The sequence below is a fragment of the Medicago sativa genome, chromosome 3 (assembly GCF_051527215.1).
Source record: "Medicago sativa cultivar Bolivia chromosome 3, Bolivia_mono, whole genome shotgun sequence".
In the NCBI taxonomy this organism is placed as follows: Eukaryota; Viridiplantae; Streptophyta; class Magnoliopsida; order Fabales; family Fabaceae; genus Medicago; species Medicago sativa.
In genome coordinates, this window is record NC_140751.1 from 74656484 (window position 1) to 74672544 (window position 16061).

Genomic DNA, 16061 nt, shown 5'->3' on the forward strand with positions numbered 1-16061 from the left:
GGGATGGTGGGTGTTATGTATTTTTTTTATGAAACTTTAATAAATAAGATTGAAATCTAAGGGTGATAACTTTGCCATATCATTCTTAAATTCTTCAAGAAAATTCATTCTTGATATCTAACATTTTCCTAAATATAATATACATTTTTAATTTTTAACATCTCAACTCAAAGAAAAAGGGAAGAAGATCATTGGAGTGATGACACCATATAAAGACTTCCCAAACCCATCACCATTTTAATTTCCACACAAAATATACAATTAATCCACCATTGAAAATTGCTAAGATGAGAATGCATTTTCTCTCTTAATTTTTTTTTTCTTTTTACACATTATGATGACTCAAAATCCAATGGAAAATACAACAGTTGCTTCAAAATTACTGGCCTATTAAGAATCAAAGAAGTGGATAACCACTCTAGCCAAGATAAAAATTACAAAGCCAGAACCAAAAGGAGAAAAAAATCCAAGAGTTCATAAAGAAAAAGAGGGAGCTAGGTATATATAAATATTTAATTAACATATTTAAATAATAATAATTTACCCAGGGACATATGGCTAATTAATATTGCATGCCATCAATTTATCCTTGCTTAGATATTTCATATGCTACAAATTTGTGGCAGCCACTTTAGACCCAGCTGCAACTACAACTTGTTTCTTTGATACCACAGAACACTTATCTTTCTTCTCATCTTGATTCATCTGCTGTTGACGACACTCTAGACTGCAGAAAGCACTATCTCCTCTGCAAATTTAATTTTTCACAAATTAATTTCCAATTATCACACACCCTTCTATATCCACACAAAATTAATAATAATAAAAAAACTTAGTATGTATAAATTAATAAAAAATAATCTTGTGAACACATCTCATATCGGAAAATGTTGCAGAGACATTTGATACGTTAGGGCACAAGTTTGAACCTGCAATTCTCCGCGTCTGGTATCAAACTTAGTATGTATAAGTTTCGACCAAGACTTTTAGATGCAAAAAAAAGTAGATATATATATATATATATATATATATATATATAGAGAGAGAGAGAGAGAGAGAGAGAGAGAGAGAGAGAGAGAGAGAGAGAGAGAGAGAGAGAGAGATTATACTTGTACATGTAGATGTCACGACCAGGTACCAAACGGCGTTTACAGAGAAAGCAAGAGCGTAAGAAATCAGGGTTGTGAGTCATATCAGCTGAATTTCTTCTAAGGTTTCTAGGTGATACCATGGACATAACCCTGCTCTGATCTGAACCGTTGATTCCAGGAGAAGTTGGTGGATATGGACCATACGGACCAACACCAGGTCCATGACGGTTGAAAAGGTTGTTGTTGTTGTTAGGATCTTCTTCTGTTGTTACTGTGTTCAGATCGAAGGTTATCTCTGACATGCTTGTTGTTCTTTTCATTGGAGGACGAGGTCTCTTCCCTAACATCATCTTCTTACTTCTTTTGTGTTACTAAACACACTTGCTTGAAGAAGAAGAAGAAGAAGAAGAAGGAAGAAGAATGATGAAAAAGGTTTTTCTAAGAGAGAAAGAGAGAGTGAGAGAAGAAAAGAGTGAAGCTTAAGGGGATAATAAAACAATAACCTAAAACTGAGGAATGAATCTGAGCCGTTGATTATAAGATGAGTGTGATATTCATCATTAACAAGAAATGAAATCTCACGTCAAACACTTCCTTTTCAGATACAGTACTATACCATCTTTTTCATTTTAATTATTAATTATTGTAACTATTCGAGCTGCATTATTAATTATTATGATTATTCGAGTTGCATTATTATTGTTGTGTTGTGTCGTGTGTGTTAGTTTTCTTTTTGAATTTTATAATGTCAAATTGCCAATTGTACTGGAATCGGGAATTGGGATTCTTTGGATTCGAGTGTCCAAAATAGAAGTCACTTTGTGTGAGTCTTATTGGCCAACCAAATGTTCGCATCATTGTACGAAAGATTGAATGGAATCTACCGCATATAGTAATAGTGGTAGTAATTTAATATTTTTGAAGGGATCATTTCACCAGTTAAGCCGGACTGAGTAAAGAAGAATGTGCTAATCTTTATCGTAATTAATTTAACAGAGGGAAAAATACATATTAAACATGAGTATATAGAGAGTATTCAAACTCATTACATCATTGTGCAAATTAACATTTTGTTCTAATTTATAACCGTGGGAACATATGAATATGCTAGTGTGTGAATTAAAAAATTGTAAAAGACACGTATCGGAGATACATACAATATTGGTGTGTGTATAGTGGAGGAAGGATATTTAGGGTGTGCCTCAAGGTACGGCTGTATATGAGGTAAGGTGAAGATGACGATCGTCCTAGACCCTAAAAAATAAGTATAGAATATGATTCCTAATTTTTTTTTAAAAGTGTAAGGTATAATATTACACTTTGAAAAATATAGAAATGTAGACTTTGAATCTAGTATGATTGTTGTCAAAAAGCCTTGCATTTGATATGAGTATAGAGCCGACACCTCCAACAAAGTGTCAGAGCTTTAGAAAGACAATACGATAAGAATGATAATGATGATCAAATACAATCACCCGAGAAATCTTTTAGAGTCAGTCATATTTTGGTGGTTGTTGATATGATAATAACTTCATTGAAAAATAGATTTGAGCAGTTAGAAGTATTTGAAAGTAATGTTGGTTTTTTATTTGACGCAAGAACCTTGAAATCATTGGATAATGATGAATTTAAAAAATCTTGCACAAATTTTGATCCCACGTTTTCTCATAAGGATTTGTCGGATGTTGATGCAAATGATTTTTTTTTCTATATTAAAAGTATTAATGCAAATATCTTTGTCAAATGTGTTGATGTTGACATTTAAAATTGTTGAGTTTGTCAAATGTTTCAATAGCATATCGAATTCACTTAACTATGTCATTGAATGTTATATGTGTAGAAATAAGTTTTTTAAGTTAAGGTTATTGAAAAACTTCGCATCCAGAAAGATATGATAGAATATATTGTTGCATGCATAATTATTAGTGATTTTGTATCTAAAAATGCTAATAGGGTTCAAATTACAGTTTCTCCCTAGGTCACCAAATCTCATAAACGGACATGCCTCAAGGGATACCTAGCTAGTTTTGTAATTGGAAGGCAATGCAATGAACTTAACCATCATATGCGCGTCTGCCGCTGCCCGTCGCTGGCTTAACTTGGTTTGATTTATGATGAAACCAAAACCTTAAATTAATATTTATTTTTTAAAATATTTGTTTTTGATGCACATCACACTATTGGGTACGTCAATGTTTGCTTGATACATGACCGCGTGCGCCCTACATGTTCTATCTTACTCCTGCCTCGGCCTTAAATGAGGCTTGATTGAGTCATTCGTTTCCCAACGATCGTGCAATCTGAGCCATCCTTTTTTTTATATAGTTGTTTTGGTTTTCACATTCTTTAAAGGGTGCTCAGATCTCATTTCAACTCATACTAAAACTCACATTTTCGAGTTTTATCTTTTCTCCTTTTTCAACTCAGCGCACTTCCGAGCCACTTCTTCGTGTTTCTTAGTACCATATATGATGGTGTATTTCTATCCATGGGATCCTACAGAGAAGTGAGACTCTAATACATAGTTGGACTCTTTCATCCTTGTAATGTTGTGATTGAAGGTCTGCTTGCATAATTTTTGGACAGGTGTTGCGAAACTTCTCAAAAGGAGTAACCTAGTACGTACTCACCTAGTAATCTCTTCGGTAGATAAAATGTTTTTAATTTTTGTTTTATCCAGTTACAACAATCTCAAGGCATTTCTTTTTTATCATGTCTACTATCTGCTCTAGTTTTGATGTTCCTGACTACAAAAAACTATTTCGGTTTGAAGGTAATCACTTCAAAAGATGGTAACACAAGGCGGTGTTCTTAACAACAAAAAAGTTGCTAATGTTTTGAAGGATGAGATCTGGTAGTGCTTGAATTAGATGAACAAGTAAAAAAAAAAAAAAAAGCTAAAGAAAATACACCTTTGGAATGAATACAATTACCTCTACGAGAATTTTATTCTTAATGGATTTTCTCACGATCTGTATGATTACTATAGTGTGTGTGAGTCTGCCTAAGAAGTTTGAGAAGCTCTAAAAAAGATGTATGACATTTTGGTAGTTGGTGATAAAAAAATATGTTGTGAGTATCTACGTACTACCTCAAATATCAAATCATTGATGACCTATCTATGGAGGTCCAATTCCATGAGATCCAGAAAATTGCTCACGAGTTCATCACTTAAAGTTATGGCTTTAGATCACTAGTTTAAAGTAGCTATTATCATAGAAAAAATTCTCCTTCATAGAAATACCTCAAAAATATTATTCCAAGACACAACCAATGAATTTTCTCTAAAAAGTATGATAACCCACCTCTGCTTTGAGGAATAGTCTAGAAAGCAAAATAAAAAATGTGGGGTGTTTGTCGTCTTGAACAACAACGCTAGAAAGAAATTCACATATGACGCTCTGAAGCCGGCTGATAAACCTTTTAAGAATCAGAAAGAACCGCGCTATGAATAAGAACTCCAGCCACAGTAAGCTGGGAACCTTTGGTGTGTTTGGATCACCAAAGAAAGTGAAAGGAAAGATTGTAAGAGGAAAGATTGTTAAAGGAAAGAAAGTATGAGGAAAGTGAATGGAAAGTGAGATGATTTGTTAGGTTGTTTGATTGTAGTGAAAGTGAATAGAAAGTGGAAGGAAAGAATAAACTATATTTTGTAAATGACATTTATACCCTTTTATAAAAATGATATATACACACATGTATTATACAATTTTAATTTAATATAACAAATTAATTTAATAACATATGTACCAATAATGTGTGTGTGTGTGTGTATATATATATAAATCATCTGCCACTTAATACTTTTAGGTACTGAAAGATATATAGCTATTATTAGTAAAAAAATAATAATTATATATCAAAACTCAATTAATATATTATAAACAAGATGATGGGTGGGTTTTATATTAAAATGAATATGCATATATATTTTTTTAGAATGAATGCATACATGTATATAATATGCACAAAAAAATTGACGATATAAAATAGAAATAAAACAATAGCGTAGCCTAATTTTTATTATCAGGATGGATAGGATAACAAAGTTGGAATCCTTGCGATGTCAAAAGCAAATTAATTGGTAGTAAAAAAACTGTGTAAAAGAAAGTTTTCAAAAGTGAGGGCTGTTTAGTAAATTACACAAAAATGGATGGCAGCTCAAGCTTTCTGCGCATCTTAGCACCTGTTTGGTACAGCGGTGGATTAGCATTTTGCGCGTCCCGAGGCATTTTGAACGTGAAAATAAAGAAGCTACGTACCTTTTGTAGCTTTTGTGTAAACGGCGTTTTTTTCTACTCCCACCGCTACAACAAACACGTACTTAGAGGGGAAAGTTTTTTTATGTGGGACCCACCCAAAGAAAACTTTCTTTCCTCTCTGACAGTGCAACCAAACAATGGAAACACGAATTTTGATGAACTTTCTTTCCTTCCTGCTTTCTTTCCATTCACCTTCCATGGAACCAAACAATGCCTTAAGGACCCAAAATGTAAATCAACAACCACCCTTAAGAAATGACACTAGGTCACAATTCACTTGTGATAGTTGTGGGAAACAAGGTCATATATATGGCACACAAATGTAGGAACATGCCAAGCTCTACTCCGCAAGCCACCTTGAGTAACTAGTAATTAATTAATATGATTACTAAGATCATCTGTGTTGGTGGATCAAATGGTTAGTGGATCAACATTAATGGTGCCTTACACCATGTTTGTTATGATCATGGTATGTTTAAAAACATACAAAGGTGCTGAAGATAGGAAAGTGTTGCTGGGACATCCTCACATCATTAAAGTTGTTGGCATTAGAGATGTGGAATTGCAATTCACATCCGGAAAAAAAGTTGTTTCTCAATGAAGTGGTGCATGCTCCAGAGATAAGAAAGAATCTAGATTCCCAATTTCTAACTGAACGAAGTGTTGATGAAAATAAAAAAAAATCATTCTTAAATTGATGTTTTAATGATAACAAACTTCATTGAAATAAAGAGATCAAGGTTATTCTAATATATGTTGTTTTCTAACAAGTTTCTTTAAGTGCTCTTTAAAAAATGATATTACAAATGCATAAATATATCGAAAGAAACATGAATCTCAACAACACCAGGTGCTAAGAAGGACTTCAAAAATATCAGAAGCACTTTAGAATGAGATCAAAAGCATATCATAAGCACTACAATATTGAAGAACAAGACTGATCAAGGAAATATGAGATCAGAAGCCGATCCATGTCAATCTTAGGAACACAATTCTTCAATAAAAAGGAACTTTAGAATAGACATCAGAAGCACTTCAGAATGGCTAAAACAGAAAGTTCACAATCGGTGCTCGACATTGCTTCTCATCTCATAAGTCACAATCAATCTTTTTGAAAAAATAATTGGAAATCAACTGTACTAAAGGTTGCAGATTAGGTAGATCATAATTGCAAGCCAAGAGATGCAAAAGATTGAAGTTCTGAAGATCATAAGCAAATTAGAATGACATAAAGAGAAGAGATTCAGAAAACACCAAATGAATTGATGGAAGAAACATGCCTAAAGGTGTACAAGAAGATCATAATCAAACATGAAGCTGGCAAGAGTCCAATTACATGGTCTATACATTATAGGAGGATCCAGCAAACCTCCAAGAAGTTTTGTCTTCTTTTGATGCATATTAGTGGCAAGAGTTCATAAATAATGGGATGGATTCTGTAGAGTGTAACAAGACCTGAAATTTAGTACACTTGCCTTCTTGTTGCATTTCTATAGGTTATAAACAAATTTTGAAAAGAAACTAAAACCATATGGAACAATTGATAAATACAGAGGCATATAAACTAAAACCATATAAACAAATTTTGGCTTAAATGTGTCATTGGTCCCTGCATTTTCACGAATTTTTGGTATTGGTCCCTACACTCTTTTTTGTTTGGTTTTAGTCCCTGCACTTTGTAAAAGTATTGTTATTGGTCCTTCCATTAATAAAAAAAAGTTAGAACTAACGGTTTGGTTTTGTTGAAGTTTTTCTGTTACAAAAAAAGGGGGATTTGTTTTAGGGGATTGGAATGAATTAACGTTACCCACAAAAAGGGTTGATTGAAAACAAATTAGTTTTGGTTGGATTTAATCTATGAAGATCGGTTACTACTGAAGCAATAGAATTATCAAAGAACAATGATTCAAATTTTGTGATATATACGATTGCGTTGTAAAACCTTTGTAGATATTTTAGGGTCTGTTTGAAACACTTTTTGCTTTTAATTTTCGAAATATGTTTCAAAAATTAAAAACCAAAACACAATTTACCTGTTTCAGTTTTTTAGTCCCCAATACTTAAAAAACCAATACTCTTTTCAAAACTTATATTTTAAAAATAGTTTATCAAACAAGTTTTTTAATTTTTGAAGTTTTTAAAAACTAGAAAAGAGTTTTTGAAAAGTATTTCAAACAGGCCCTTAATCTTTCGATGATGCCTTGTCTTTGCTATGGTTATACTATGCAGAACCTATGTTTCTATTTTGCTTCCTGATGCTTACCTTTCGGTTGTAATTGAGTGTTCCACCGAGTTTTGCAAGAGATGAGATGGTGGTGATAAATTGAGGAAGAAGATGAATTAGGCTCTGGTTCCGTATGTCAAACGCTCATTAAATGAGATTTTATTTTGTTTATTAATATTTTTTTTGAACAGATTTTGTTTATTAATATTAATTATTATTCTAAATAATATATTTGTTAATAAAATAAATAAATAACAGATTAATAACAATTTTGTCTTTTACTATGCCACGTGGCATAAAATAATTGGGTCATGTGATATTATGTTAGTTTTAACTTTTTTTTTATTAACGGAAGGACCAATAGCAATACTTTTACAAAGTGCAGGGACTAAAACCAAACAAAAAAAAGTGCAGGGACCAATGCCAAAAATTGGTGAAAGTGCAGGGACCAATGGCACATTTAAGCTTTTTTAAAAGAAACTAAAACGTGACATTAGAAAACTTTTAACCGGGCCAATTTAATGGAGTTATTTATAGTACGTGATGCAAAAATTGGTTTTATTCCATATATTCAGATTGGTCAGATCATTCAGTGTGTGACATCGGTAAGCTACCACTTCCTCCATAATATTGGTTTACCATCTATGGATGGTAGTGACAAAAATTCAATTTCCCCCTTTATCAAGCATTTCATATGGAAGAATATTCAAAACTGAAAATTCTAGATGGATGAGTTCTAAAAGTGGGTTTTTGGAGGACAATTTTAGGCACAATCCAAGTTACACATGGATGATTATATTGAGTACTATTCTCCTTTTATCTCGAGGTTATAGGTGGAAAATTGGTGATAGAAGCAACACTAATATTTGGCCTAATCCAAGCGAAAATTTGAGGCGTACTACACCCCATACAAACCAACCTCTCAGACATGAGAATGTCCCATATTTTTTATCCGACAAACAATAGTTGAAAATATGCATATTAATTGACCAATCATGAACCCTCAGGAAGCAACATATATTTGTTACATTAATCGATCTGCATTCTAGAGTTATGCAAGGCTCTATTGTTTGGAAGGCTTCACCTAATGGCTCCTATAAATTCAAAACGGTCTATAGGTTGTGTGTGAATCTCACTACCCATGAAAGCAATAATCATGCAAGTATGGTGAATGGCGTAAGATCTTGACGTTGTAACTCCGACCGAAAAATTAAGCATTTTTGTTGGCGAATGTTTTATGGTTGTCTCTCTAGCTACCAGTTTTAAATTACATAACCACGGGATACAATATCAAACCGAATGTGTCATGTGTAGCTGTACGATAGAATAAGACATGCACATTTTCCTTGATTGAGTACACTCCATCAATTGCTAGAAGGAAGTGAACCTTTGGAGCAAAATAAAGCAACATTTATTTGTGACTGACAAATTTTCTAGCATCATTTTCTGCATTATTGCAGGTCGTAACGCTAATGCTTGATCTTGTTTCACATGTATTATTATTTGGAGCATTTAGCGTACTCATAATGCTTATCTTTGGGAGAAAAAAACGGTTAAGGCAACTAATACTTGTAGACTCACTTTGGATAGTGTTTGTTACTACATGTGGTGCAACAATGCCCTTGGGGACCCTCCAACGCCATCTCAACAACTAGCTTAAATGCGATGTTTTTAGGGAGTTGCTCATAATCTTACTAGAAATATGTATCACAGTCAAATTCAAATACTTTTTTTATCATCATCTAAATTGTATTGATTTTATTATCATTGATGAAATGAAGTGAGTTACATCTGCCTGAAAGAAAGAAAAAAAAACTTTTATTTACATGTTTTGTCGTCCCTTCTAATTAAGAAGGAAAAAAAAATCATATTTGGTTTGACTCAATTACGTGAAAAGAAACAATAGTTTGAGACATCTAATTATCTTTTAATAACTTCAAAAAAATATACGAGTTTGATGGGGACCGATGCATGTGCATCCTATTGGAATTTGGAGGCAACTACCGCAACTAAATGTTTAAATTTTGTATTAGTCCTTTGCATTATTTGATCGTTTTTTATTAAAAATTAAATATTGCCCCTAGTAAAAATTGTTAAATAGTTTTATTTGTGAAGAATTAAGTGTATAATACAACTATGTAAAGATAAATTAATGAATGATTGTTTAGTCACATACATAAAGAAATATTTTCTTTTATATTGTTAAAAATAAAATTAACATCTAAAATTAGTATCGAAATAAATGAAATTTCTCTCTAACTCCCTTGCATTTAATTGTGTATGTGTTTTTCTCACCATCCGCTCTTCTCGTGCACCCTCCAAATTGTCAAAAATGTTTTTTGGTTTTCGGATTATATCATCTAAAACAAGGTTTTCCCTATGTCTTTTTTGTTAAAAAAAATGCATTTTTAACCAATTTAGATTATAAAATTCGAAGTGCTTATTTTTTTATTATAAAATTTGAACATCCCATGCACCCTCTTTGGCCAAAAATTCATGGTAAAAATAGGTTTGAATTATATAATCTGAACTGTATCAACACAAATGAGAGAGAGAGAGAGAGAGAGAGAGAGAGAGAGAGAGAGAGAGAGAGAGAGAGAGAGAGAGAGAGAGAGAGAGAGAGAGAGAATGAAGGGAAGAAGATGATCTAATTTAAAACATTTATGTTTGTTAATTTTTCGGAACTGATAAAATGTTATAGATTTTTAGGCGTGTCTTTTTCCTTTTCAATTTTATTCTTCTTAAAAGCTTTTTTGTTTAAGGTTTATCATTTTTATTTGATTAAACTAGACCCTAACCCGTGCGATGCACGGGTTTGTTTCGATTTTCATATATAAGAATCAGGTTTACTATATTATTAGTTGTCGACATGTTTAAATATATTATGTATAACATTTCAATAAATACTACAATGAATAAAATGCACCGAAGTTGCAACTCGTCATACAAAATCTAAACAATGAGCAAAATTTAAACAATGAGCTAATTAAATAGTTCAAAATACACATCAAAGGAAAAAAGTTACTGTATAAAGTTAGTATGAGAAACATATCAAGTGATTCAACCATATAAGCCTATAAGGTCACCTACATTTTCATTTTTTAAGACATATGTCGTAGGAAAAATGAGGAAGAAATGGTTGAAAACCCGCAGACTTTTGGGTTTAGATTGCGAAGGAGAAAGGAGAAAAAAGGGTTCGAAACTGCTTGGAAAAAAAGAAAAGGAATTAATTGGTTTTTTGAAAAGGGAGTTTAATATTGGATATCATGTAGTGGAAGCCAAATGCTATCACAAAATCAGCAAGTGGCTTGGTGGTTAAAATGCTTTGAAGTATCCAACATGGCATGGGTTCGAATCTCTGGAGGGATTTTTTTCATAAATATTTTTCAGAACCCTAAAAAAAGGGCGGGATTAGGGTTAATCAGGGTTGCTTGCAACACTGTTTAACATTAACTAGACTCTAACCCGTGCGATGCACGGGTTTTTTTGTTAATTCTTATGCATTTGAAATTCAGTAATAACATATTTAACTATGGTCATTGTTATTGTGAACAATTTTACATGCATAGAAAGAAACAATAAAAGAAAAAGAGGAAAAAAAATCAATTCACGGAATTTAGAGAATAGGAAAAGAATCTAAAAATCATGATGAATCTTCAGATCACTTCAAATAATGTATTTCAATATAAGTCATTCAACCCGTGCAATCAAAGTTCTAACAACAATTAATACACCAAAATAACTATTTAATTTCAATTCATCAAAATAATTGTTTGAACAAATATTTAAGAACAAAAAACGATACGCGTAACTGAAGGAAAGAAAATGACAGTTTATGAGAAGTGGAAAAAGTGGGATAAGAAGCGGATAATGAGAAGTGGAAAAGGTGGGATAAGAAATGGGGGGTGCAACCAGATTTCTAACAACAATTAACACACCAAAATAATTATTTGAGAACAAAAAATGATGCGCATGATAAAAGGGAGAGAAAATAACAGTTTATGGGAAGTGGAAAAGGTGGGATAGGTAGTGGGAGGCGGTTTTAGAATTTGAAAGCGAAATAAATTTAACAAAAACATGTGTGGCGTAATGGCAAAAACAATGAAAGATGACCATCAATAACGTGGTTCAACTCCCACCAAGGAATTTTTTTCACAAAGCTTTTTTAAGCTAATCAAAAAGGGCGGGATTAGGGTTAATTAGGGTTGCTTTCAAGACTGTTTAACATTTAGATATATAAAGATAAAGATATATATTAAGATTAAGACTAGACTTTCGACAATATATAAGAATAAGTAATGGTAAAAAAAAAAAAATCCTAAAATAAATAAATTAAAAAATCCTTCAAGTGTTTTCTATGAAGCACAAACACTTCTTAGATTAGGTGTGTCCTGGTGTCAGACATGTATTGTGTCCAACACCGACATGACACATAAGTCTAGTGTTTTCTATGAAACACATATGCTTCTTAAATTATTATTGGTGTCGACGTGTTCGTGCCTAAACATCATAGAATGTCTTTGATAATTTATATATAATAAAATGGAACCAAAATGTATAGGTCTTAATTCTCTTTATATCTTAATTAGCTTAAATGACAAATACTTGCATTTATAATTTCAATGTTTCTTTATTTCATAATTTTGCACCTGAATTTTAAATCTGTGAGGAAATAAATCAAATGTAACTAAATATGCCCTACATATCCAACAATTGATATACATTCTTCAACATAATTATTGCAGTCATTACACTATTTAAGTTCAAATAATAAAGAAGTAGGCGATGACATGAAATCATTTAGTTGAAACAAACGAATATTAAAAAATAAAAATTAAACAATGACAGGGATCTAAAATTCTATTTCCAATCCTTCACATATCAAAATTACAATTGGTTCTCTTCCTTGTAATCATCTAAACTTAATCAAAAAATTGCAAGTGCAAATAGAATCAACATTATACAAATTGGTCACTACTTGATTCCAAAAACCTATGTTACATGAAAACCACTCATGCCTAAATAACAATAATAAACCTTCAAAACAAAAATCAATTATTCTCAAAGGACCCAAAAAAACATTTTTAGCCTTCAAAATCACAATTCCTCTTGTTGTATTGTTTTTGTGTCAAAAGCACCATAGGTTGAATAGCAGGCAAAAACACCAGTTTTCTATAGGTTGAGAAAAAAATTCAAATATCCTTAACTTTCAGTAAAGCTTAGAAACAACTGAAACTTTTGCATTATCTCAATCCACAAACAAAATAGAAGACCTTCATATTTGCTTTAGGCACCTTAAGGAAATCTATGTAAATTGTTTTCCTGCAATGAAATGCTAAACACACTGAGCAAAGAAGAAAAATTAACAACAATATTTGGATTGTTTTATTTAGCTTACAATTCTTTAAACTTATATCACACTTAACCCTGCCTTCCCCCTAAAAATATTCTCAAGATCTCTGAGGTGCCTTCCATGAAGGAAAGTAATACAGAAGACATTATTTCTGTACATTTAACCAATGCCATCACTAATTCTACATATGTTCTCAACAAAGAGATATAATATATATCAACACAAAACTATTGAAAAAGCATGGTGACAACAACGATGGTTAATTCTTCATCCCATCTCTTTTTCTTCTACTATTCCTCTTTAATCTGCACATAAAAAATGGCGCCATTTTCCTTCAGGAATATGAATAGCCACAGTGGAAAACACAAAAAAAATGAAGAAATATGATTTGTTAATGCAAAATAAAAAATATAAAAGCATAAAAAAAAAAAAGAGTTTATACAATTCAACTAACCTTAGGTTGCTAGTATATGAGAGGGAAGAGTGTGAAAGAAGGATTGGAAAGGTTCTGCCATAAAGAAAAACGAACTGGCATTTCCAAGATGAGTATATGAACTTTTTGAGAGTATGAATGGCATTTATATACTGCAGTTTAGTGGGCTGCATTGGAAAGATAATTGAGTGGGCTGTGTTGGTATCTGTTTAATTCTCCATTGAGTATACCAAGGGTCACTAATATTATCAGCCAAATGAATGCATTGAAAATGATAAAAGAAGCAGACCATTATTAATAAGTTTCGGCTGTGAGTAGGGCTGGAAATGAGTGGAGCCGAGTCGAACCTGTCTAAGCTCGACTCGACTCGATAAGAATTGGTTCGGCTCGAAACTCGACTCGAGTTCGAAACGAACCTTTTTTCTAACTCGAGTTCGGCTCGTTTAAAGTTCACGAACAGCTCAGTTCGGCTCGTTAGGTTCAACTCGCCTACTCAAATTGTATATTTCAAAAGTTGTTTTTTTCTTCAAAAACACTTTTTTGTCAAAAATATGTCTTTGACCTTTTAAAAAAATATAATTTAAATAGAACTATGAAGCTTGTTGGCCTCAAGAGTCATGTGCACTAGGTAGAAAGGTAGCAGCACTTACTACTTCCGTGTTTTACCTTGTATTAATCATCCTCTGCACCTCTCTTATTTATATACTCTTTCTCTCTAATATTTTTAAAACTCCCCAATGTGGGACTGTTTTTGTGAACATGTTTGTTTAAAGGCCTTCACAAGGTATTAACTCTTTTTCTTCTCTATTAATATAATTATCGTTTATTTTTAATTAAATTAGTAATAATTCTTATAAGAAATGTACATAATTATTAGAAGAAGCTGGTAATAAACTACATAATATAAAAACATACAAAATAATATTTTATATATATCGAGCTGGTTCATGAACCAGACGAGTCGAATCATACTTAACTCAAGTTCAACTCATTTATTTAACGAGTTTAATTTTCAACTCAAGTTTGACTCATTTGGTTCATGAATCAAGTTCAACGAATCAATTATCGAATCGAGTCTCGAACTATTTTCGAGTTGGTTCGGTTCATTGCCAGCCCTAGCTGTGAGGGAAAATGTACCAAAACCCTCTTTCTTGAAAATTCGAAATTCAAACAATGAATGCAAAATGAGGGAAAAATATTAGGGTTAAAGTGATTAGCAATTAATGCAATAGAATTAGAGGGAAAAAATTAGGTTAAGTGATGGCAAGACCTAATAAGCTTTAAGAGTAAGTGATAATCAAAATTTTCAACTATTTATACTTTTGTATAAAAAAATGCTACCTTTTGTTGTAATGTTTTTCTTCTAATGTTACTCTTCCTTTAATCTTTTTTCTTTTACATTTTATCATTTTTTATCAATCAATAATCTTCTCCAATTGTTTGTTAAAAAAATAATCTTTTCCAATTGGGTGTCTCACAATTTTTTCATCCACTTATTCCTTGACAAAAAATAATATCTAAATCAGTCCCTAACTCATTATTACAACATAAAAATTAAGTCCTCAAAATAAAAATATCAGAAATTAATTTGATGTTAACTTTTTGTTCAAGATTAAATTGAATCGCAAAAAAACTATATAAATTAAATTAAATTTTTAGTCTATTTATTGCATTTTCAAAGCTGGATTTAGATTATTTATAAAAGTGATTTGATAAAAGTTTACAATTTCTAATTGTTTTATCGATAAAAGTTTACAATTGGATGTTAATAATAGGAGGAGACTTTGATTATAAGGCTACTCAAACTAGTGCTGTACCCGTGCATACGCACGGGTTGCGCCGTTGGCGCATTTTTTTTTGCCAATGTTTATATTTTAATTGGGGAGTGTATAAGCAATGCAAATTTGTTAAAATAATTTTATTTGGCAGTAAATTTTATTTTATTTTTTTGGAAAAAGCAAGATTGGGACAAACTAAACTTATCAAAATTGAATATCATTGGTAGCTTTGTGAATAAGTAATTGGCAGATTTGTGCCTATAATAAGTAAATAATTGGATTGGAAATGATTATAAATATTTTTTGCAGTCAACATGAGGGTTAATATTAAGTAAAATTGTTTATATAATTAGGTGAATTTCTGGGAACACAAAGGAAAAGGCAACTTTATTAATCAAGATATGTAAATGTGGAGTTCACCACTTGATTCGATAGAAATAAAGTTGAGTGAAAACTTGTTTAGCGTATTTACTCCTAAAAAAAGTTTTAATCTTATGAAATTTCATTTTATTAGTGTCAACTTGTCACTTTTTTCATGCATTTTAGTTAAAGAGAGTATAATATCGTTGTATTTTAAATGTTAATTTAATTTGTGACAACTTATCTCATACATTTGAGTTATTTCTAAGATTTTATAAGTGACAACTTGTCTTTTTTATCAAAGATAATTTTATTTATGACAAATTATCTCGTACATTTAAGTTATTTCTAAGATTTTATAAATAACAACTCGTTAAACGTATTTGCTCCTAAAAAAAACACTTATGTCGTGGAAGTTTAACTTTATTAGTGACCACTTGACATTTTTTTTTCTTCATGCATTTTACTTAAAGAGAGTTTAATATCGTTGTATAATTAAAGTTTACCAGAGTTAATTTTATTTGTGATAACTTATCCCGTACATTTGAGTTATTTCTAAG

General features: G+C 31.5%; 1 protein-coding gene and 1 long non-coding RNA gene across 2 annotated transcripts; both read right to left on the reverse strand.

Annotated features, from left to right (window-relative positions):
* Nucleotides 1-217: 217 nt before the first annotated feature.
* LOC146940135 (FCS-Like Zinc finger 5-like) lies at nt 218-1549 on the reverse strand. The gene is made up of 2 exons (XM_085753742.1): nt 1110-1549; nt 218-748 (listed from the first exon to the last, which is right to left on the reverse strand). Exons 1-2 carry the CDS (start codon nt 1439-1441, stop codon nt 610-612), a joined length of 471 nt encoding a protein of 156 aa, XP_085609868.1. The 5' UTR covers nt 1442-1549; the 3' UTR covers nt 218-609.
* Nucleotides 1550-12419: 10870 nt separating this feature from the next.
* Nucleotides 12420-13652, reverse strand: LOC146940136 (uncharacterized). The gene is made up of 2 exons (XR_015031893.1): nt 13385-13652; nt 12420-13262 (listed from the first exon to the last, which is right to left on the reverse strand). It is a non-coding gene; the product is annotated as an uncharacterized LOC146940136 (long non-coding RNA).
* Nucleotides 13653-16061: the final 2409 nt, after the last annotated feature.

Excerpts from the sequence above, each read along its gene's own strand:
- LOC146940135 (XM_085753742.1), bottom strand. The coding sequence starts at position 1,441 with ATGATGTTAGGGAAGAGACCTCGTCCTCCAATGAAAAGAACAACAAGC. Across the intron at positions 749-1,109 it reads CGTGACATCTACATGTACAA|AGGAGATAGTGCTTTCTGCA; the intron begins GTATAATCTCTC and ends TTAAATTTGCAG.